This window comes from Schistocerca serialis, chromosome 10 (assembly GCF_023864345.2).
Source record: "Schistocerca serialis cubense isolate TAMUIC-IGC-003099 chromosome 10, iqSchSeri2.2, whole genome shotgun sequence".
NCBI classification, from domain to species: Eukaryota; Metazoa; Arthropoda; class Insecta; order Orthoptera; family Acrididae; genus Schistocerca; species Schistocerca serialis.
Window position 1 is genome coordinate 165,612,483 of NC_064647.1, and position 25,275 is coordinate 165,637,757.

At 42.5% G+C, this 25,275-nt stretch overlaps 1 protein-coding gene across 13 annotated transcripts in view; it reads left to right on the plus strand.

Annotated features, from left to right (window-relative positions):
• Positions 1-24,579, plus strand: part of LOC126424904 (speckle-type POZ protein-like) — a 112,992-nt gene extending 88,413 nt beyond the window's left edge. For all 13 annotated transcript variants that reach the window (XM_050087739.1, XM_050087742.1, XM_050087743.1 and 10 more), the window contains 2 exons: positions 2,832-2,938; positions 24,258-24,579. In XM_050087739.1, coding sequence (XP_049943696.1) covers positions 2,832-2,901 — 70 coding nt within the window. In that variant the 3' untranslated portion in view covers positions 2,902-2,938; positions 24,258-24,579. The remainder of the gene's footprint in view (positions 1-2,831; positions 2,939-24,257) is intronic.
• Positions 24,580-25,275: the final 696 nt, after the last annotated feature.

Here is a 25,275-nt window from a genome sequence, read left to right on the forward strand (position 1 = left end):
TTCTGTTACCACCCAATTCAGTATCATTTATTTGCCGACATTGTTCAGAGGAATTGATGCCACTTTGAAGAAGTGTAAAAAAAGGCAATTTTTTCAAAAATTGAGGGCGGCATAAAATATGGTTTTGGTTCCCATTTGAACTCTATCTGGAAATATTGTTGCTCTGAAGCAATGCTCGGAACAGCTAAGAACAAGCATAAAAAATCTGAGTTTTCAAAAATTGGGGACTGGGGGAAAATCTGTTTTACTTCCCATTTGAAAACTGTTTGTTCGAGGACATTGTTGTTCTGAAGCAACATTCAGAGCAACTAAAACATATCTGAGCAAACATAAAAAAATCCAACTTTTCAAAAAGTGGGAATCAATCAAAAATTTTGCGTTTGTTTAATTGTTTGCTTGTTTTTAAATTTACAGATGCCTGGAGCAAGGTAGAGCAACCAAAAGCACCACGATTTTAAAAAGTTTGAAATTCAGGGGCTAACTTCCCTGAGGCCAAATTTCTCTTCTTCAGAAATGCTTTTCTTGCTATTACCAGTCTACATTTTATATCCTCTCTATTTAGGCCATCATCAGTTATGTTGCTGCCCAAATACCAAAAGTCTTCTACTACTTTCAGAGTCTCATATCCTAATCTAATTGCTTCAGCATCACCTGATTTGTTGTTGTTCATGTTGTATCCTCTTTTCAAGACATTGTCTTCTCCATTCAACGGCTCTTCCAAGCCCTTTGCTGTCTCTGACAGAAGTACAATATTGGCAAACCTTGAAGTTTTTATTTCTCTGTCCAAACTTTAATTCTTAATTCAAAATTTTTCTTTTGTTTTGTTTACTGCTTTTCAATGTACAGATTGAATATCAGGTATAGGCTACAACCTTGTCTCACTCTCTTCTCAACCACTTTTTCCCTCTCATACTTCTCGAACTTATAACTGCCATTGGTTTCTATACAAGTTGTAAATAACCTTTTGCTGCTTTTATTTTACCCTGCTACCCTCAGAATTTTAAAGAGAGTATTCCATTCAGCGTTGACAAAAGCTTTCTCTATGTCTATAAATGCTACAAATGTCGGTTTGCCTTTTTTCAACCTTTCTTCCGAGAGAAGTCAGTGTCAGTATTGCCTTGTGTATTCCTCCATTTCTCCTGAATCCACACCGATCTTCCCCGAGCTCGTTTTATACCCGCTTTTTCATTCTTCTGGAACGAATTCATGTTAGTATTTTGCAACCGTACTTATTAAACTGATAGTTCTGTAATATTCATGCCTGTCAAAGCCTGTTTTCTTTGCAACCGGAATTATTATATTCTTCTTGAAGTCTGATAGTATTTTTCCAATCTCATACATCTTGCTCACCAGATGGAAGAGTTTTGTCTTGGTTGGCTCTCCCAAGGCTATCAGTTGTTCTAATGGAATGTCATTGACTTGCAGGGTCTTTTTTCGGCTTACGTCTTTCAGTGCTCTGTCAAATTCTTCATGCAGTATCAAATCTTCCCTCTCAACCTCATCTATGTGCTCTTCCATTTCTATAACATTGTTCTCAAGTTCATCTCTCTTGTATAGATCCTCTATATACTCTTTCCTCCTTTCAATGTGCTTAGGACTGGTTTCCCTCTGAACTCTTGATATTCATTTAGGTGATTCTCTTTCCTCCAAAGATCTCTTTAATTTTCTTGTAGGCAGTATCTATCTTTCCCCTAGTGATATATGCTTCTAAATCCTTATATTTGTCTTGTAGACTTTTCTGCTTAGCCATTTTGCACTTCCTGCCAATCTCATTTTTTAGATGTTTGTATTCCCTTTCGCATGCTTCACTTACTGCATTTTTAAATTGTCTCCTCTCATCAATGAAATTCAATATCTCTTGTGTTACCCAAGGATTTCTATTAGCCCTAGTCTTGTTACCTACTTGATCCTCTGCTGACGTCACTTCTTCATCTCTCAGAGCTTCCTATTCTCCTTCTACTGTATTCCTTTCCCCTGTTGTTGTCGTCAATCATTCCCTAATGCTCTCTACCTCTACATCTAGGTCTATATCATACTTCACAAGCCATTTAATGGTGTGTGGTGGAGGGTACTTATTGTAACACCCTTTGAAACTCTCAACAGTTTACGGTACGAACATCTGTATTGCTGATGCATGCAAGCCTCCCCACGGTTCATGGGGTTGGGGTGTGATTATGTCATTACAAAAATATCAGTGTAGTTGACAATATTGTCAGTTATATGTTCAGGTCGTGTATATTACTCGGAGCAGTGTACAGTGCCGAGACGTGTTTGCTGCACTTGGGATGTTAGGCACAGCTCAACTTCACTTGCTGCTCCACAAAGCCCGAAAGGAATTCCTGAGATAAACAGAACATAACCTAAAGAAACATTGACTGAAAGTAGAGAAAACTTTTTATATTGTCCCACTTCCAGCTAATGCAAAATTTGTCACATTTGTTCATTTATATACTACTACAGTACAGGAGTTTCAGATCAGTCCACTACCTTTAATCAGAAATATTACTAATGAAACCATGGAAAATATTATTCACTCTCAAAGTATACATTCATGTATACTCCAAAGTGGTCAAGCTGGAATCGGGCTGACCATTATCTCTTTTTTTCCCTTGTCAGGATACTCTGATCCTACTTCTTAAGTGTTCTGCTGTGGAATAATTTAATTTTAAACACCTTGTTTCTGGAATGCTCACTCCCTTAGAACATTTCAGTATTATTGTTAATGTCAGTACTGGTTTGTTGAGTTGCATATATGAGCACATTGTTGACGGAATTTGCATTAGCAGAGGAGATTTACAGGCATTTATGAACTGTCTTTCTTAATGTTACAGTAAATCCGATGATGACTCTGCAAAGAAGAATGTAATTGGAAAACCATTGGACGGCATACACTGGAATTAGTGTGCAACATGAAACTTGGTGCGGCACATAAGTTTTGGTTAGTAGAGCACTCCACAGATCATATCCATAATCTGTTAACAAGCTGTACAGACATTCACCAATAAAACTGATTTAACATTCTGTGCAGTTACGTTTGACGATTGGTAGAACGATTTGGTACTCAAGTTTGCATGAGAACAGATCTATGGTAGATAGTAGTGTCAAGGATTACATATTTCAGTCTGCTTCCCCCCACTCCATCTCATTTCCTTTCAGAATTTCGTTTATATATTTGAATTAAGAGAGCAATTCTCAACCTATGGGATGTCCCCACTAGGTGGGGGAATGACGACACTAAATGAGGGGGAAGGGGGGAGGAGAGGCACAAGCTTACTAAAAATATTCAAAAAATTATTGATTTACTGAAAGAAAAGAGAAGCAGAATACATTCTGACATAATAGTAAATTAAAATTCCCATTTACGCTGGTATAATGCACTTAATAGATAGTACTGTACAAATGGTGCACAATATATTTAATAATTAAACAAGTCTTGTAATTATTAGTGACACCCTTTCACCTGGCTTGCAGAGCAGACCAGAAGTGGGGTTAATGTTAGAAACACTCACTCTTGACTTTTTTTCTATGTTTAGCTAAGATCTATATCTTGTCATCAAAGCAGGCAGTGCAAAAAAATCTGGTTTTGCAAAGGTAGGATGTTGAAAAAGACAATGGTGTACAGAATGCTTTGACATTCAGTGTAGAGAATTCATCAGTCCACCCCTGCCCAAACTTCAAAGACTGATTTATTACTAAATTATCTTTTGGTTTTGCCAGTTACCCTGAAGTCTGATGGCTACTTTGGCAGTTGAGATACCTTCGGATTCTACATGGAAGACAGAGGACTGTACAGGGCCATTGATTTTGGTTTTGTCTGTGTAGCGGATCAGTGTTGGGAAATAGCAATAAATTGTAATTCGTGGTAATGTGTAAGGTTTTTAACTTTGCAGCTTTAGTGTCAAAATACATTATATATTGTCATATTAGGAAAAGGTGAAGGATGAAAATTGGGTCTTGTAAACTGAAAGGCTGAGAAACACTGAATTAAGGAATATTGTTGCAGCTGTGCACCCTAATACAGTTGAAAAATACATTATGTGCTCTTCACATATTTTTTACTGGAACAGGCTGTCTGATACACAAAGCCCAAAAGGGTGTGAAGGAGAAGGGTCAGGAGGATGAAACAAAACGTATTGTCTACTTTCAGCAGATACCATTCTAATATCGTGTAACATTCCTTCTAGCCTCAATAAGGACAATCGTTCAGTGAGAAAAAGTACAACTTTCAGGTACGGCGTATCCAGCTGAAGCTGCTCACTAAGCAGATCTCGTAGAGATTGCAGGGATGTTTCACCCACTGTTCGAAATAGACATTTTCTGTGGGATTAAGATCGGGTGATGTAGCAGGCCAGTCGGACTGCAGTCTGTTGCCCGAGTGTTCACAAAATGGGAATGTATACATGCAGTCCTGTGGACATGGCTGTCATAGATTTGAAAGGAGGTTTCTACAGCATACATATTACGAAGAAAGAGCAACAAATGCCTACTGAGAATGTTCAGATGGAAATCCAGGCTCGTGTCCACGGTAAGCTGAAGCTGAATAAGTGAGCCTAAGTTCTGGTGCGAAAATCACTCCCAAAATATGACAGAACTATCTTTGGCTGATACTACAACCACCATACACTGTGGGCTTAATGCCTCATTGAGCTGTCAGTGCACTCATTGGTGTGCGTTGGTAGAAGAGAAGCAAAATTGTGACTCGCATACCACAAAATGTGCCTCAAGTCTGCTACTCTTCAGTTTTGGTGGTGTTCAGACCACTGAAGGTGTGCAGCTTTATTTGCTGCTGTGAACAACGGCTTTTTGTGAAGTACTGGATTCCATATGTCCATTGCATGCAATTCCCTTTGCATTGTACACTTGGAAACTATTTGAGATAGACCTACATTCACTGGCAGCAGCAATTCCAGTCGTGTTTGAACCAGATTGTCATTGACAAGGCACGGCAACTGTCTTTGGTCCTGGGCAGTTAGGACCATTTTACAACCATTTTGTTCTTAAATCATTCCTGGTAGAATTTTGGACATTCCATGTTGATACACCCAACAGTAACACACATACTAATGTTGTTACAATTGTTACAAAATTTAATTGCAATAATTAACAATTTGTAATTACAGTAACTCGATCATGTCCAATACGACCAAGAAATGTTGCTATATAGTGCTCCACAGTTGTAACATGTACGCATAACAGCCTGTGTACCACAGAGCTCTATATCAGTTTTAATCTTATCAAATATTTTGTACTTCATTTGATACAACGTACACAATATGTGCCACTGATCATGCAGTATATGCCAGAATACCAGTCCATCAATTAAATATTTTCACAAGTAGTTCGTGGTGCAGCAAGATTTCTTTCCAGAATGAGATTTTCACCCTGCAGCGGAGTGTGCACTGATATGAAACTTCCTGGCAGATTAAAACTGTATGCCGGACTGAGACTCGAACTCGGGACCTTTGCCTTTGCGGGCAAGTGCTCTACCAACTGAGCTACCCAAGCACGACTCACGCCCCGTCCTCACAGCTTTACTTCTGCCAATATCTCGTCTTCTACCTTCCAGACTTAACAGAAGCTCTTCTGCGAACCTTGCAGAACTAGCACTCCTGAAAGAAAGGATATTGCGGAGACATTCCGGAAACATCCCCCAGGCTGTGGCTAAGCCATGTCTCCGCAGTATCCTTTCTTTCAGGAGTGCTAGTTCTGCAAGGTTCGCAGGAGAGCTTCTGTAAGTTTGGAAGGTAGGAGACGAGATACTGGCAGAAGTAAAGCTGTGAGAACCAGGCATGAGACGTGCTTCGGTAGCTCAGATGGTAGAGCACTTGCCCGGGAAGGCAAAGGTCCCGAGTTCGAGTCTCGGTCCGGCACACAGTTTTAATCTGCCAGGAAGTGCACCGAAAAAGCAATAACAGAAACTTAAAAAATCTGGAGTTGGATTAAAACACAGCATGACTTGATTAACCCTTTAACTGTTCTGGATGTCTTAACACGTGCGCCTTTGTACCTGTCCCTGTGTGCTCTGGACGTATTTACGCGCGCCACCAGTCCTTCCACCTGGTACTCTGAACGTGTCATTCAGAGTACCAGGTAGGACTGGTGGCGGGTGTAAACAGGTCAAAGCAGTTAAAGGGTTAATGATACGATTTCCTAATGACATCATTATCCTGTGAAAGTGAAGGAGAGAGTTAAGGTATATTTTAAATAGAATGATCAGTCTAATGAGCATAGAAAATGTAACAATATTAGAGAAGGAAAGTTACTACTCACCATATAGCGGAGATGCTGAGTCGCGATAGGCACAACAAAAAGATTCACACAATTGTAGCTTTCGGCCATTAAGGCCAGAATGGATATGTGTCTGTGTGCGCGCGCGAGTGTATACCTGTCCCTTTTTCTCCCTAAGGTAAGTCTTTCGGCTCCTGGGATTGGAATGACTCCTTACCCTCTCACCTTAAAACCCATACCCTTTCTTCTTTCCCTCTCCTTCCCTCTTTCCTGATGAAGCAAACTTCCAGGAATCCTCAGAACCTTAGGCCCCCTACAAAACCTTTCACCTGACTCCATCAACCTCCTGACCCCACCAACACCCCACACCCCTACCTTCTACCTTCTTCCTAAAATTCACAAACCCAATCATCCCGGCAATCCTATTGTAGCCGGCTACCAAGCCCCCACAGAACGTATCTCTGCCTACGTAGATCAACACCTTCAACCCATCACATGCAGTCTCCCATCCTTCATCAAAGACACCAACCACTTTCTCGAACGCCTGGAATCCCTACCCAGTCTGTTACCCCCAGAAACCATCCTTGTAACCATTGATGCCACTTCCTTATACACAAATATTCCACACATCCAGGGCCTCGCTGCGATGGAGCACTTCCTTTCATGGCGATCACCTGCCACCCTACCAAAAACCTCTTTCCTCGTTACCTTAAGCCAGCTTCATCCTGACCCACAACTTCTTCACTTTCGAAGGCCAGACATACTAACAATTAAAGGGAACAGCCATGGGCACCAGGATGGCCCCCTTGTACGCCAACCTATTCATGGGTCGCTTAGAGGAAGCCTTCTTGGTTACCCAGGCCTGCCAACCGAAAGTTTGGTACAGATTTATTGATGACATCTTCATGATCTGGACTCACAGTGAAGAAGAACTCCAGAATATCCTCTCCAACCTCAACTCCTTTGGTTCCATCAGATTCACCTGGTCCTACTCCAAATCCCATGCCACTTTCCTTGACGTTGACCTCCACCTGTCCAACGGCCAGCTTCACACGTCCGTCCACATCAAACCCACCAACAAGCAACAGTACCTCCATTATGACAGCTGCCACCCATGCCACATCAAACGGTCCCTTCCCTACAGCTTAGGTCTTTGTTGCAAACGAATCTGCTCCAGTCCGGAATCCCTGAACCATTACACCAACAACCTGAAAACAGCTTTCGCATCCCGCAACTACCCTCCCGACCTGGTACAGAAGCAAATAACCAGAGCCACTTCCTCATCTCCTCAAACCCAGAACCTCCCACAGAAGAACCCCAAAAGTGCCCCACTTGTGACAGGATACTTTCCGGTACTGGATCAGGCTCTGAATGTGGCTCTCCAGCAGGGATACGACTTCCTCAAATCCTGTCCTGAAATGAGATCCATCCTTCATGAAATCCTCCCCACTCCACCAAGAGTGTCTTTCCGCCGTCCACCTAACCTTCATAACCTCTTAGTTCATCCCTATGAAATCCCCAAACCACCTTCCCTACCCTCTGGCTCCTACCCTTGTAACCTCCCCCGGTGTACAACCTGTCCCATGCTCCCTCCCACCACCACCTACTCCAGTCCTGTAACCCTGAAGGTGTACACGATCAAAGGCAGAGCCACGTGTGAAAGCACCCACGTGATTTACCAACTGACCTGCCTACACTGTGAAGCTTTCTATGTGGGAATGACCAGCAACAAACTGTCCATTCGCATGAATGGACACAGGCAGACAGTGTTTGTTGGTAATGAGGATCACCCTGTGGCTAAACATGCCTTGGTGCACGGCCAGCACATCTTGGCACAGTGTTACACCGTCCGGGTTATCTGGATACTTCCCACTAACACCAACGTGTCAGAACTCCGGAGATGGGAACTTGCCCTTCAGTATATCCTCTCTTCTCGTTATCCGCCAGGCCTCAATCTCCGCTAATTTCAATTTACCGCCGCTCATACCTCACTTGTCTTTCAACAACATCTTTGCCTCTGTACTTCCGCCTCGACTGACATCTCTCCCCAAACTCTTTGCCTTTACAAATGTCTGCTTGTGTCTGTGTATGTGCGGATGGATATGTGTGTGTGTGTGTGTGTGTGTGTGTGTGTGTGTGTGTGTGTGCGCGCGCGCACGCAAGTGTATACCTTTCCTTTTTTCCCCCTAAGGTAAGTCTTTCCGCTCCTGGGATTGGAATGACTCCTTACCCTCTCCCTTAAAACACACATCCTTTCGTCTTTCCCTCTCCTTCCCTCTTTCCTGATGAGGCAACAGTTTGTTGCGAAAGCTTGAATTTTGTGTGTATGTTTGTGTTTATTTGTGTGTCTATCGACCTGCCAGCACTTTCGTTCGGTAAGTCACATCATCTGTGTTTTTGGATATATTTTTCCCACGTGGAATGTTTCCCTCTATTATATATTATGTTGAGAACGAAACTTTGTTTTCCAAAAAGAAGAAACACGGAATAGCAGAGAGGTAGATGGAATAGGTAGAGAATAGCTTAAGTTTTGGATGGAGTTTTTTTTCCAGAGCTAATAAAACACACAAAACCATTATCACAAGCTACTGTCCTCTCCAGACATTGCAGCCAAAAACTGACTTAATCTCAGTATGCAGCAGTATTATCTTTCCTAGACGTCAATCCTCGTGACCAGTATTTCCTCAATTTGAGAGTAGAAATCTGTTCTCAGGCACATTATATTCATAGAAATTTGTCCTCTGGCACATTTAAGTTTCATTGTAGAATTGATTTTCCCCCTCTAAATATCTTATTTGTAAATATCAGGTCTTTCTTCGGGCTGTGCTTTGTTGTCAACAGTTTTGATCATAGAATTCTTATGTTGTCAGATTATGAGTTTCCAGCAATGGAAAATCCAGGATGGAATAATGATAATACTTTGTAAAGGATAGATTGCTACTCACCGTATAATGAAGATGATGAGTTGCAGAAAGGCACAACAAAGAGGCTGCCAACAAGTAAGCTTTCGGCCAAAATGGCCTGCTTCTGCATGCGCACAGACACACACACACAAAAAACCAGTGTCTGGATGCCAATGCCAGCCTGCAAGCAGCTGTGTATGGTTGTTACAAGCAATCTGGGTGATGGGGGTAAGGAGGACGGGCTGGGGCAGGGAGGTGGAGGTATAGCATGGTAGGGTTGGGGGACGGGAAAGTGATGCTTGCGGGAGCATACAGGGAGGGTGGGTCGGTCTTCTAGGTACAGTCAGGTGGTTAGAGAGAGGAGGGGGGGGGGGGGGGGGGGAAGAAATGGAGATAAGAAGACAGGTGGAATAGGAATGTGAACTTGGAAGGGGATAGGTGGTTGCAGGATTATGACTAACGAAGGTGGAAGCCAGAATGGTTATGAGAACGTTAATGAATTTGAAAATAAACTCATTAATAAAATTATGGTTATAAATTCAAAAAAAGCTGGTGTTGATAGAAAGGCTCTAAATGGCACTGGCTGTGAAGTGAAGCAGTCATTAAAATGAAGAAAGTTTTGTTGGGCAGGGTGCTCAGCAACTGGGTGGTCGAGCTGTTTTTTGGCTACAGTTTGTCGGTGGCCATTCATGCGGACAGACAGCTTGTTGGTTGTCATGCCAACAGGGCATGACGAGAGGTAGTTGAAACTCTGGTGGAGAATGTGATTCAGTAGCTCCAGTCCTGGGTGGTTTTGAGTCACAAGGGGAATGCTGCTCTGTGACTGGATGGTGGGACTTGGGATGTGAGTGCTGACTGGAGAGATAAGGCACAGGAGATCTGTATCTGTTCATGGTTGGGAGAATAATTATGATCTGTGAAGCCCTCATTGAGACTTTCCGTATATTTCTAGAGGGACTACTCGTCACTATACATGTGACAGCCAGGAGGTGGGTATGGTGTATGTAAGGGACTCCCTGGTACGGGGTGGGTGGCAACTGTTCAAGTGTAGGTATTGTTGATGGTTGGTGGGTTTGATAGGGGTGGAGGCACTGATGTAGCCATCTTTGAGGTGGAGATCAACTTTGAGAAAGGTTGCTTGTTGGGTTGAGGAGGACCAGTTGAAGCAAATGGGAGATGAAGTGTTGACGTTCTGGAGGAATGTGAATAGGGTGTTCTCACCATTGATCCAGATCATGAAGATGGCATCAATGAATTTGAACCAGTTGAAGGGTTTGGAATTCTTTGTGATTAGAAAGGATTCCTCTAGATGGTCTGGTAATAAATTGGCAGAGGATGGTGCCATGTGGGTGCCCATTGATTCAAAGAAGAAATGTTATGGTTGAGGATCTAGTTGGTCATGGTGACCAGTAAGGAGGTTGTATATTTGTAATTTGTTGGGTATTGGGAAAGGTAGTGTTAAAGAGTGGCAATGCCATGAACATTAGGGATGTTTGTGTAGAGGGAGGTGGCATCAATAGTGACAAGCAGGGCACCATGTGGTAAAGGGTCAGGAACTATGGAGAGTTGGTGAAGGAAATCGTTGGTATCTTTCATATAGGAGGAGGGTAGGTTGTGGGTAATGGGCTGAAGATATTGGTGTACAAGAGCAGAGATTCTCCCAGTAGGGGCACAGTAACCAACCACAGTGGGGCATCCTGGGTGGTTAGGTTCATGGACTGGAAGCATGTGGAACTTTGGAGTGTGCAGAGTGGTAGTGGTGGTGAGAGCGAGCTTGATTCTCGGGAGAGTGTGGGATGAGCCTAAGGAATTGAATCTGATTGGTAGGGTTGGTGGCAAAAAAGGGTTTGCATTGTAGGGACTAGGAGAAGGAGGAAAGGTCTTTACCAAGTCCTGCATGAATGAATTTGAGAGTGGAGCAAAATGCGAGACCTTTGGAGAGGACTGATACTTCTGCGGAGCTAAGATTTTTGAAGGAAAGGTTCATGACCATCTTTTGGATCTGTTTAGGTTCTGAATTTTGTATGGTGGTGGGAAGGAGTTTTTGTGGGTTGGGTAAATGTAGCAGGTCTGCGAGGCAGGATTTATTGGCTGTGAGGGGATGTGCGGAGGTTTGGAGGTGGTCATGTTGTAGTAGTCAAAGGCAGCAGTAGGTGGTGAACAGGTTGGATAGTTTTTTGAGGTGACATTGTGCATGCTGGTCTAGTTACTGGAGAGTGAGAGTTTCAATGTGTGAGATGGGATCCAGGAATCTGGGATTGCATAGCAAGAGAATTTTATATATGGAGAGGAGGTGTTGCAAAGTTTGGGCCCAATCGATGGGTCTTGTAGGACTACATTGGTGTGGGTTAAGGACTGGCAGAATCTGACCAGATGGAGGTCATTGTAGAAGGAGGGGCTGCAGCCATAGATGGGTAATTTGATGGTAAGGCCATTTGGGGGGATTCCATGAGCCAAGCAACAACTTAGGAACAGTATGTGTAACTGGGTTCTGGCTAGGGGTGAGAGAACTTTTCGGTATTGGTACAGATGGAAGGATCAAGGATCCATTGTGGAGAATAAAACCGTATAAAAATACAAAAAAAATGTAGAAATATGTGTGAAAAAATTCTCAGAAATATACCAAAATATGTAGGAAAATTCAAGAAAAGGACGGAATGGATTAAGTATGGGGATAAAAGATGAAACCTGAGGGAGTAGACAGATAATGAAAGGTGAAAACTAACTGAAAATGACATGAAAACACAACGGGATCAAAGAAAATTGAATAAAACTATTTTAATATTGGTTGCAGGTTTGTAGGCAGTATGTATGAAGACGGGGGACAGCAGATGTGATTAGATTAGGTGAGGTTAGTGTGTACGACCTGGAATAAGAGAGAAGAAGGAGTGGGGGTGTGAAGGGCTTTGTAGGATCAAGTAAAAGTTCATGTGGCACAGGGAGATACAAAAATAACGCGTGAAAAAAATGCGAGAGTGATCAATTTGAAGGTCTAGGATTAATGATATCTACGGGAGTATTGTGGAACATGAGATACTACACCAACAATCACGACAGTCTTGTGGCTGAGTGTTGTGTGCAGGTGTGATGGGTGATATAGTGTAGCTTGTAAGAAAGAGTGCACAGTGCAGCTTGGAAAGTGACAAGTGAAACACACGAAAGAAGAGAAAGAACAAAGGAAAACAGCATTAGGTTAAGGGACGGAAGAAAATCCGTTACGCAAAGTAAGATAATGGAAAAGCCAGGATAAAATATTGACAATGTTACGAATAAGATAGATTGCCCCTCACTAATAACAGAGAGCTTGAGTTGCAGATAGGCACAAACACCAAAGGTCTTGTTGAGGCCTTCGCAGACCTCAATTACTCTCCCAACCTCCAGGCACCCCCCATGTCCCAAAGTCCCAGCATCTGGCTACGGAGAAACATTCCTCTCATAGTCCAGTACCATCTAGGACTGGAGCAACTGATTCACATTCTCTGCCAGGGCTTGGACTACCTCTTGTTGTGCCCTGAAGTGAGGAATGTCCTACCCACAGCGGTATTCTGCAGCCCACCGAACCTGCACAACATCCTCGTCCATCCCTCCACATCCCCTGCTCTCAGCTCCTTGCCTCATGGTTCATATCCCTGCAATAGACATAGATATAAGACCGCTCTCATATATCCTCCCACCACCTCTTGCTCCAGTCCGGTCACAAGCATCACCTATCCCATCAAATGCAGGGCTACCTGTGAAACCAATCATGTGATCTACAGTTTATGCTGCAACTACTGTGCTGCATTCTATGTGGGCATGACAACCAACAAGCTGTTTGTCCGTATGACAAACTGTGACCAAGAAACAGCTGGATCACCCAGTTGCTGAGCACACTTCCCAACGCAATGTTCTTCATTACAATGACTGCTTCACATGCTTTGCCATCTGGACCCTCCCTGTCAACACCAGCTTTTCTAAATTGTGCAGGTGGGAACTCTCCCTGCAATACGTTCTCGTAATCCTGTCCTCAACCTCTGTTAGTCTTCGTTCTTCACCCACCTTTCCCGTTCCCACTCCAGCACTACACAGCTTTCCATTCCACCTATGCATCCACAGTCATTTTACTTCTCTCCTTTCCCGCTGCCGCCCCCCTCCCCATCTAACTGCCCTACCCTCTCTCCAACTCATTCCTGTATGCTTCCACAAGCATCACTTTACTACCACCCTCCCCTATCCTGCAATCCGTCGTCATCCCTGCCCCCAGCCTCCTCCTTATCCCATCTGTGGTGTCGTAAACACACCACATACCACCAGGCAGCACCACAGGCATTAATAGGTTGATAACCCACTCCAGATACTAGCCCAGCTATTGCCGCACCAAAAAGTCGAGGCTGTGGCGCTGACAGAGAAGGGATATGTGCTAGCGCCACAGCGGAGCTGGTTGTTCCAAGTCAGCTCTACTACCAAGACCACCACCTTCTACTTGTATGCTTTGCACCACATCGTCTGTGTCTAGCGAGTCCACACCAGCCTGCCTTCATTGAAAATTCTCTTGGGACAACACTACTGCTGAGACGAGTGTGTTATTTTGTGTGCAGCGTCCAATCCAAAGTCCTTACAGGCATGGCTTCTGTGTTACAGGATTGTTCCCTGACGTGTGTTACTCAGTTACAGAGTAAGCAAATCCAGCAGTTGCTGCAAGCCATTATACATTTAACACAACAACAACAACAGCAGCAGAATCTACAAGCAGCACATCAGCCACAGCCTCCATGAGCCATTCCACTATTTCGCAGTTTCAACAATCAGCATTAGAACTGGTCAGAATACTTAGCTCAGTTGATGAATTGGAGGCACAAAAATTGCAGGGTGTGGGGCACGGATTTTTGCAGGCTCATAGTGAAATTGTTTCCTGACAGAGAACCAGAACAGTAAATTTGATACTTCAGTTAGCAAGTTAACCACTTACTTTGATGAGCAAACACTTGTGGATGCTGCAGGGTTCAAGTTTTTCTGCCTTCAGTGGGCAGCAGGTCAAACTCATAAACAATGGATCACTGAATTACAAGGTTTAAATAAGCACTGCCAATTTTTTTGTTGTTGTGAACAATGATGCAGTCATGTCATGCTGTGTGATGCTATAACTCAAAATGTTTGTGCCGATAGAATTTGTGCTGCTATTTTGAAACAGGTGATCCTTCTTTATATACATTGTTACAGTTAATTGATGCTCAGGACTCTTATGATTTAGTTAAGTGTGAGATGCAAATGTCAGATATTAAGGAATTGTATAGTGACAATGTGAGTAGTGCTGTAGAACGTAAACAGTTCCATGCCCACCTGACACGTGATGCAGCGTGTCATGTCACGTACGTAGGCAAACAGTGCCACGCTGCATCAGCAGAACACCAGTAGACATAAAACAACAAAGTCTTGGTCAAAGTCCTTTAAGTGCGCTCAGTGCCCAAGTCACAATGCTGTTAGTTATTTTTACAACACAAACAGTCATGTTCAGTCAGTGTGCATGAAAAAGCTGTGTGGACAGCAAATTCCCAAGCAACATGCCACTAAACAAGTCCAGATCATTCATGTAACAACACAGCCAACCACGGAACAGTGCACCCAGTGGCTGTAGTAAATGCTGCGAAAGGTCGCCCAAGTACAAAACTTAGCAAATGCCAGTCGGCCGATTTTCATATGCCAAACAAGTCATGCCAAAGCAAACACAGGTCCATTACTAAATCTTTGTCAACTTCACCCTCACAAATTGTAGTAACTCATTGCAACAGGCGGGAAGTGATAGTTCTCTTAGGTGTAGAACATAGTCGGGACAAGATTTGTGTTACTGTGACAGTACATAAAAAATGACAGTAGATGAGGAAGATGTAAATTGCAAATGGACACTTGCACTTCAGTTACACTTCTGAACAATTATGTTCACTAATACCAAATCCAGCTATGCATGTGTTGTCAGCTTAGAATGGACAGGAAATTCCACTTTTTTGGAACTGTCAGTATGCCAGCTACTTTCCTAGGTGTAACAAAAACAGTTGTATTCACACAGATTTCTGCCGAATCTTAACAGAATATTTTTGGCTTAGATTCTTTTGACATTTTTAGACTGTCAATCCACAAATCAGTTGTGCAAATTTCAATAGATGTGCTGACAGACAAGCTTCAAACTGTGTGTGACAAATTTAGCAAACTTTTTAGTGGCCGTCTTAGTTGTGCAAACAATGTTTCAGCTAATGCATCATTCAGAGACAGTGCCCAACCAAAGCTTTGTTGAGCTAGGAAAAGTGTCCATTGTCACTAGGAAACAGGTCGCTGAACAATCACTACAATGGGAAGCCGATGGTTTCATCGAACCAATCAGTGCAAGTCAGTGGTCTTCCCCGTTAGTCATCGTTCCCAAACCTTCAAGAAGTCTTCAACAGTGTGCTGGTTCTAAGTCGATTGTGAACTCTCAGACAGTGATACACACTTACCTTTTGCCTCGCCCAGAGTATCTGCTGGACAGATTAGACGAGCATCATTACTTTTTCAAGAGAGGCTGTGTGGATGCTTACCCCCAATTGCCTTTGGATAACTTTTCAAAGAACTTTTTGGTTATTAACATTCATCTTGGGTTATTTGAATTTTAACACCTGCCCTTCAGTAGTGCGTCAGCACCAGCAATTTTTCAATGCTTTTTAGAACTAGTGACTGCCAAGCTGCCTTCTTGCTCAAATTACCTGGATAACATTGCGTTTGGACATTCTGCAGAAGAACATTTAGCAAATCTCGAGTGACTTTTTCAAGTGCTGTAATAACAGGCCTCAAGTGTCACAAAGACAAGTGCTCTTTTTTCCAGGCAGATATAGAATATCAGGAACGTGTCAGTAATGTGCAAGGTATTCAACCCATCCAGACTCATTTGCAAGCTCTCAAAGATTTGTTGGCTCCCTAAAATCTAAAGGAACAGTGAGCAGTGTTGCACAAACTGTACTACTACTACTACTACTACTACTACTACTACAAATTCATTCCTCATGCCTCTCAGATTGCAGCTCCGTTTCACATGTTACACCGTAATTTGCATGGACCAAAGAATGTCATTTGGCTTTTGATGAAACGCTTAGTAACACGTGCCTCGGATATTTTGATATGGTTAAACCAGCAGTGTTAGCAGTTGATGGTTCTTCTATTGGCGTAGGCACCGTTCTGTTGCATCATGTCAGATCAACAGCTCATCCGATAGCATTTGCCTCCAAACTTCTAAGACTTGGGAAAATTACAGTTGGGTAGAAAAAGAAGCATTAGCGATGATTCATGGTGTAATCACCATGGAAGGACATTTTACTTGGTCACAGATCGTAAGCCACTCTCTTCAGTCTTCCACCCAAGCAAGCATGTTCCACCACACATGGTGCAGAAATTGCAACGATGGGCTCTATTGTTGTGAAACTAAAACTGTGAAATCTTGTACTGCCCTACAGAACAACATTCAAATTCTGATATGCTACCAAGGTTACCAGTGGACAGAGATGATCAGTTCAACTCCTCCGAAGTATCTTGTTTTCAGATAGATGATATATACGCTTCTTTCCCATGGGCTGTCATTGCATAGCACAGGAGACAGCTGTGGGTGCAGATTTAAGCACTGTGCTGAATTACATGCACATAAGTTGGCAAAGAAGAATGAAAGACGTTGTTCGGCCGGAACTACTTTGGTACTTCACTCACCATCGAGCCTTGTCAGTACTGCGTGGTGTTTTACTGTTACACACTGAGAATGACAGGCCCTTCAGCAGGATGTTTTAAGGTTGTTGTGTCAGGGACACTGGGGCATTGTGAGGACAAATCAGCTTCCTTGACGCCATTGTTCTTGCTCAGGGATAGATGTCTAGATTGAAGATCTGACATCATGCATGTCAGTACTGCGTGGTGTTTTACTGTTACACACTGAGAATGACAGGCTCTTCAGTAGGATGTTTTAAGGTTGTTGTGTCAGTGACACCGGGGCATTGTGAGGACAAATCAGCTTCCTCGACGCCATTGTTCTTGCTCGGGGATGGATGTCTAAATTGAAGATCTGACATCATGCTGCGCCACTTTTATGGAGCAACAGGTTGCACCACTTCAATGCTTTTCTGACTGGCACGCCCAAATGGTCTGTGGAAAACCACCCACATTGATTTTGCTGTAACATGCAGTGGCTTATTGTAGTGGATGCCTTCAATCATTTTCTCTTTGTGGTTCTGGTGAATTCTATGGCTGCGAGTACTATCAGAACACTTGCTTCAATTTTTTTTTGCATCAAAGGCTTGCCAGTAGTGTTAGTGTCTGATAATGGATCGCAGTTTACCACATAGGAATTTGAACACATTTATATGACTAACAGTATCGAAGATATTACCACAGTGCAGTTCCACCTGCAATCAAATGGTGAAGCTGAACGTTTTGTGCAAACATTCAAGGCACAGATGAGTAAACCGTGGAACTCACTCATGAGAGCAGGCCTTGGGACTTTAGCTGTCCACCTACCATGCACTGCCGTGAGATGAACATTCCCTGACGGAACTCCTGCACGGCCATTGGCATCGCTCTGCTTCATCTGCTGCACCCACCATGAGGAGTACCGGTCAGTACAATGATTCTCATTTTCAGAGCCAGGTGGCAGTGATCTTCTGGCCTGGACAGCAATGGCAACAGAGGACCATCTTGTATGTCCTCGGACACAAGATGTTCTTGTTATCTTCCTGTACAGGGTTGCTGCTTAAAAGGATCCGGAACCAGCTTCACCCCTGAGACTCTGGAAGACCGGAGCCAGTGTCGCAGCTGCCCACTGTGGACCAGATGGCATCTCAGCCCAAAGCACTTCCCGTGGAAGTGGACCCGTTGTCATCCCCGATGCCAATATCACAGCAGCCCATGTCACTATGGGCGATGCCTTTGTGCCCTCTTGCCTCCCTCTCTGATTGGGGGGAGGGGGGGGGGGGGGTCCTCCAGTGTTTGAGACTCTGACCCTGGATGTAGGCGTACGCCCTCCCTGCAGTTTGCCAGGCATATCCGTGAGGGTTCAGGCGAATTATGGGGCATGGACAGGTGCCTGTTGACAACTTCAGTCCCAGTCCCTGGCCGATCTGCTGCAGGTGTACCCCGACCTCCCCCTCTCCATCGGATCCCACCGCAACCATATACAACCACAGCTAAGCAGTACGGGGGGAAGAGTATGGTGTCATAAGCACAGCACACCCCACGAGGCGGCACCACAGGCATCAATAGGTCGACAAACCACCCAATGATTGCCACACCAAGAAGTCACAGCAGTGGTGCCACTAGACAAGTGATACACGCCAGCGTCAAAGCAGAGCGGATAGTTCGAAGTCAGCTCTACTACTGAGAAGACCATCTTCTCCTTTGTACCTCACGGCGCATCGTCTGCTTCTAGCGAGTCCACACCAGCCCATCCTCAGTGATCATTCTAGTGGGACAAGAACTGTTTACCACCCAGCCGTAGCTTCTGGGATAGTAGTGAAACTTCAGTGTTTGCTGCCTGAGCCGATTTGTAGAAATATGTGTTAATAAATGTGTGTGTTCTTGTCATTAATCATTATAAGTGTTTTAGTGTTCTCTCACAGTGCTTCCCCCACCACACTATAAACAGTTGAGGGTGGCGATGAGTAAAATCTCCTTCTGTGGTTATATCAAGAGTAAGATACAACACCCACCAATCCAGATTGCTTCTTCCAGTTTCCAGTGTGTGTGTGTGTGTGTGTGTGTGTGTGTGTGTGTGTTCAATTATTGGACATTCCTTTTGTTGTGCCTGTTTGCAACTCAGCATCTCCACTATATGGTGAGTAGCAATCTATCCTTTCCGTAATATTGTTGTTAAGAGTTTTAGGTGTCTCATGTTCAGTTTGTTATGACAGATTGACAAGGGCACATATTTTAAGATGTTTTTTCCTAAATTAGTTGTTCGGAAAATATAGTTTCATTTTACATTCCCAGATTAAACCACTACTTCTGAGGTCTACATTTTTAATTCGTATAATAGATTAGTGTAGGGGTTATTTTATATTTACACATGGGCTGTGGAAAATGAGGTCACATCAAGATAGGTTTTGAAGGATTCGGAAAGGCATTGTGGTGTAACAAAATTGCTGGTGCTAGTATTCACACTACTGTCACTAGTGCATTCACAGGCAGTGTCTAATTTGACCAAGCTTAGTTTTAATGAGCTATTATTAATACATTTAATTCTTAATTTCACAAGGATTTTTTCAATTATTTATTTATTTATTTATTTACAAGGTGTACAACTTTGCTTCTGTCGTTTTTTTCCCCATCATTTGAGGCTTTAATGAAACAAATTGGTTGCACATTTATCATTCAAAGTATTTTCCATCGCTGGCCACTACTTTCTCCCATCTTTTGGGCAGTGTACAAATCTTGTGTCGAAAAAATTTTTCATCTTTTGAAGCGATCCACGAATCGATCCAATTTGTGACTTCTTCATGAGATTGGAAGTGTTGGTTAGCCAGGCCATGCACCATTGATCTAAACAGGTAATAGTCAGAGGGAGCAATATCTGGAGAATACGGCAGGTGGGGTAGGACTTCCCATTTTAACATTTCCAAGTATGTTTTGACCTCTTTTGCAACGTGGGGCCTCTTTTGTAACGTGGGGTTCAGTGTTGTCATACTGCAAAATCACTTTATCGTGCCTCTCGCTGTATTGTGGCTGTTTGTCTTTTAATGTTCTGCTCAAACGCATTAATTGTGTTCGATAATGAACACCTGTGATTGTTGGTTTTAACACCTGACATGACACCAAGCTGGTCCCACCAAATGCAGAGCATGATCTTGGAGCCATGAATATTCGGTTTGGCCGTTGACGTGGAAGCACGGCGGGGATATCCCCATGATTTTTTGTGTTTAGGGCTATCGTAATGAACCCATTTTTCGTCCCCAGTTATTGCCTCTGAAGCAACTGTTCGCAAACACATAAACACCTTTCAGTGTCTCTTGGTTTCAGCTCACACGGGACCGAAGTTCCTTCTTTCTGAATCATGCCCATAGTCTTGTGACGTTTTGAAATGGCTTGCTGTTGCACTCCCACTAATCGTGCCAATTCTTCTCGAGTTTGGTGCGAGTCTTCACTCAGCAATGTCTCCAATTCTGCATCTTCGAAAACATTAGCTCTTCCACCACTATGCCATTAAAATCATCGTTCTTGAAGCGTTGAAACCACTCACAACACATTCTATGACTAATAGCATCCTTACCATACGTGCTTGAGAGCATTCGATCAGACTCAGCCACTGTTTTCTTCATATTGAAAAACAAAATAGTAACACCTACCGCAAATGACGAGAATTAGGCTCGTAAACTGACATTTTCAATCAAGAACAACTTTATGATGCAAACACAAATAGACTAATGTTTGAATGAGGTTATGTTGACCGAGGCCTGATGTCTACGATCTGTTTCTTTCAATCGCTACTTACCGTTGTCACCACCTATCGGCAAATGGCGGAAGTGAAGTTGTATTTAATTCAAATTGTATTTCATTTAAAGTCGGAATTAGATTAACTTTACAGTTGGGCAAATATTCAACAGTAGTGCACATTTCTGCAGGAAATGGTAAAAGTATAGATGGGAAAATTAGTGTACTGACATGTTTTGTGCAGCAGTGTTGTCAACGCGTGATGGTATGATGGGAATGAAAGAGGTTGCCTCAGCTATTGGTTCCACACAGCTAGTGAGACAGCAGTGGGCAGATGATGGGTTTGGAAGCAAGGAGAAAAGGAATATATTGTCACATTCTTTTATTGGTATAGGTGCACAATCGGCTATGTATTTGAAAAATCAGCTGTTTACGCAGGTCCTGCCATGACCGCAACCTCAGAAATTGCAACATATACAGAAGAAACAGCTGAAATCTACATCTACATAATACTCCACAAGCCACCATATGGTGTGTGATGGAGGGTACACTGTTTCTCTACTAGTTGTTTTATTTTCTGTTCCACTCGCAAATAGAGCAAGGGAGAAATAGCTGCCTGTATGCCTCCGTATGAGCCCTAATTTCTTGTAACTTATCTTTGTGGTCTTTATGCACAGTGTATGTTGGAGGCAGTAGGATAGTTCAGCAGTCAGCTTCAAATGCCAATTCCCTAAATTTTCTCAATAGTGCTCTTTGAAAAGAACATTGCCTTCCCTCCAGGGATTCACAGTAGAGTTCCCGAAGCATCTCCATAACACTTATTGTTGTTCGAACCCACTGGGAACAAATGTAGCTGCCCGCCTCTAAATTGCTTCGACGTCTTCCTTCAACCTGACGTGGCACTCGAGCAGTATTCACGAATAGTTGCACCAGCGTTGGTGGTCTCCCTTACAGATCAACTACACTTTCCTAAAAGTCTCCCAATAAACCAAAGTCACCCATTTACCTTCCCTACCATAGTCCTCACATGCTCGTTCCGTTTCATATTTTTTTTGCAACATTACGCTCAGATATTTGAAGGATGTGTGTGTGTCAAGCAGGATACTACTAATGCCGTATCTGAACATTATGCATTTCTTTTTCCTACTTGTCCACATTAACTCACATTTTCCCACATTTAGAGCTAACTGCCATTCATCACACAAACTAGAAATTTTATCCAAGTCATCTTGTACCTTCCTGCAGTCACCCAACTTCGACACCTTACTGTATACCACAGAATTACCAGCAAACAACTGCAGATTTCTGCCCATGTACCACTTTATGTATATAGGTAACAACAGCGGTTTTATCAACTTCCATGGGGCACTCCATACAATACCCTAGTCTCTGATGAACTCTCTCCATCGAGGACAACATACTGGGTTCTGTTACGTAAGAAGTCCAAACTACTCGCATGTCCGCCCTTCATCCACAGTGCAATACTGAGAAAAGGGCAATCTGAGTTTTGCACAAGCAATGCTTTCTAAAACCATGCTGCTTTGTGAACATAAGCTTCTTGATCTCAAGAAAATTTATTATATTCGAACTGAGAATATGTTCAAGGATTCTGCAGTAAACCGAATTTAAGTCTGTAATTTTATGGGTTCATTCTTTTACCATCCTTTTATACAGAAGTCACCTGCACTATTTGTGACACTGGCAGTTAAAATTTCTGTGCTGCTTTGTTGACTCCTACTGATTAGGTGAATCTATCATCCTAGATGACGCCGACAAGGATGACTAAAAATAGTAATATCACAGATGACTGGCTTAGATACTAAGCGAAGACCACTTGTCAAACTGTAGGCTGTTAATAAATGACGTAAGTTTAGAATAAGCATACTGATACTTTCTTATCAGTGACACAGTTTGCAATTTTAATTAGAGTATGTTAAAAATAGAATTTTCTATAAAGGCAGATATTTTGGCGACTTATTTTTGTTGCAAATGACCAGTAGAACCAGAGGAAGGGCACTGCAACCACAGGGGAAATGTCTGTGATAATTACTCTTTGCAACATGACATAGCTCTACAGCCAGAAAACCTTTATCTGTGACCTTTGAAGCCTGTGCGCTTACACAATGTATTCTTACTTTGATTTTGAATATTTGATATGCCCCGTTTCTTCCTTAATGTCTGCTGGCAATGTGATCAGAAGACTTTCAGACCATCTTTTTCTGTTACTTACCACATTTTTCAGATCTGGCAGTGCTGGGTCTGTGTGAATAATGCCAAATTGTGCACCATGGTTTGGAGCTGTGGTAACTGTGGGTCCCCCTATAACAAGCTGAGTTCATCAATTGTGTTGTAGGTGGTAACCTTCAGTAGCACCTCGCCTGTTACATTGATGTGACAAAAGTCATAAGATAGCAATACACACACATACAGGTGGTGGTGGTGGTGGTGGTGGTGGTGGTGTCATGTGCACAAAGTATAAAGTGGTAGTGCATTGACGGAACTGTCATTTGTAATCAGGTGATTCGTGTGAAAAGGTTTCCAACGTGATTGTAGTCGCCCAACAGGAATTAATAGACTTGAACACGGAATGGTAGTTGGAGGGATATTACATTTTGGAAATAGTAAAGAAATGCAGTATTCACAGATCCAGTGTTAAGGTTGTTCCGAGAGTACCAAATTCCAGGTATTATCTCTTGTCACGGACAACGCAGTGGCCGATAGCCTTCACTTAACGACCGAGTACAGCTGCATTTGCATAGTGTTGTCAGTGGAAACAGACAAACGACACTATGTGAAATAACCGCATAAATCAGTATGGGAAGTACAATGAATTTATCCATTAAGACAGTGCGGCGAAATCTGGTGTTACTGGGGTATGGCAGCAGATGACTGAAACGATTCCCTTTGCTAACAGCATGAAATCGCATGCAGCATTTCTCCTGGGCTTGTAACCATATCAGTTGGATTCCAGGCAAGTGGCAAACTGTGGTGTGGTCAGATGTGTCCTGATTTCAGTTTGTAAGAGCGGATGATAGGGTTTGAGTGTGGTACAGATCCCATGAAACCAAGGACCCAAGTTGTTGTCAAGATATTGTGCAAGCTGGTGGTGGCTCCATGATGGTGTGGACTGTGTTCACATGGAATGGAGTGGATCCTCTGGTCCCATTAAACCAACCATGATTGTAAATGGTTATGTTCAGCTACTTGGAGACCATGTTCCCAGACACCTATGGAATTGTTATGAATGGCAATGCCAATGTCACAGGGCCACAGTTGTTTGCGATTGGTTTAAAGAACATTCCGTACAATTCGAGTGAATGGTTTGGCCGCCCAGATCCCATAAAAACATTTACAAGACATAATTGAGAAGTGCACAAAAACATGTACCGACAACACTTTCATAATTAGGAATGGTTATGCAGGCAGTGTGGCTCAATATTTTGGCAGGGGACTTCCAACGGCTTGTTGAATCTGTGCCATGTTGAGTTGCTGTACTATGCCAGGGAAAAGGAGGCCTGACACGGTATTAGGAGTTATCCCATTCTTTTGTTACCTCATTGCAAAGCACTAAAATGTTCAAACCAGCCTTTGTTTTGAGGACAGGGTAGTTAACGTGTAGCTGCAAGCAATTTTTGGGTGAGGCTAACCCAATAGCCGTATTAGTACTTTATTTAGCAGTGTTGCACAATCAGAAATAAATTTCTTTTATCTCCCCAGTGTTCTGTGACGGGTTCCTGTGCTGCTGTGCATGTAATGGGTGACAGACAAGGATCCAAGATGAGAAGTCTGCTTGAAGTCTGGAGGGCAGTATAACGTGATAATTATTATTATTTCTTTGTAATACCCTGTATCTTGTGAAATTGATTCACAACTTATTACTGTAGTGTAGTTAGGTTACCAAATTTTGATATGCCTAAAAGTTATGTAATTCCTTCAAGTATTTTAATGTATGTGTTTCCTCATTAGTAACTTCATACATTGTATGAATAAATGTATTGTTTATGATATTAAAAACTATTTCGATACTGTGATCTTCAAATGTGTTTGCAATTTATGTTGAAGCATTACTTCTTTCCTGTTTTTTTTTACTTGAGAATGTGAAACACTTAATTACTTTCATTTCAACTTCTATGTGCTCATTTGCAAGTAGAAAAACTTTAGTTTTGTAATAAACAAACAAATAAATATCAAAGTGTAGAACTAGATTCTGCTTTACTTAATTTGAAGGATGAAGTTGTTTTATCAAATTGGTAACTTTGTTCTTTCACTTATTTGTAAAATAACTGGATAACCTTCCCATCTGACACACTGCATTGAATTTACTGTGACTGTAAAACACAGCTTGCATTTTCCATGCATAATTTTTCAGATAAGTCAAGGTGAATAGGAATACTGGCTGCAAAATGCGTTCAGCACAGTATCGTATGGAGCATCTTCACTAAAATTTGAATGACTTGAAAAATTTTTTGATTGTTATAATCAAGGAAAAGTTTAGTCATTAATGGTTGTAATCATGTAGGAGGATGAAAAATTTCCATGCCTTGACTCTGTGTAAATGCAAGATAAAGTCCATAACAAAGCAAAACGAGATGATTATCAATTACAATGTTAGTGGGAAACCTGTCAATTTGTTTACATACGTGTAATGCAACATTTATGGACATAACATAGGTAAAAGGGAGTACAAATATCTAAAAAATAAAATAAATGGCAGAAAATGCGAGAATGGTAAATG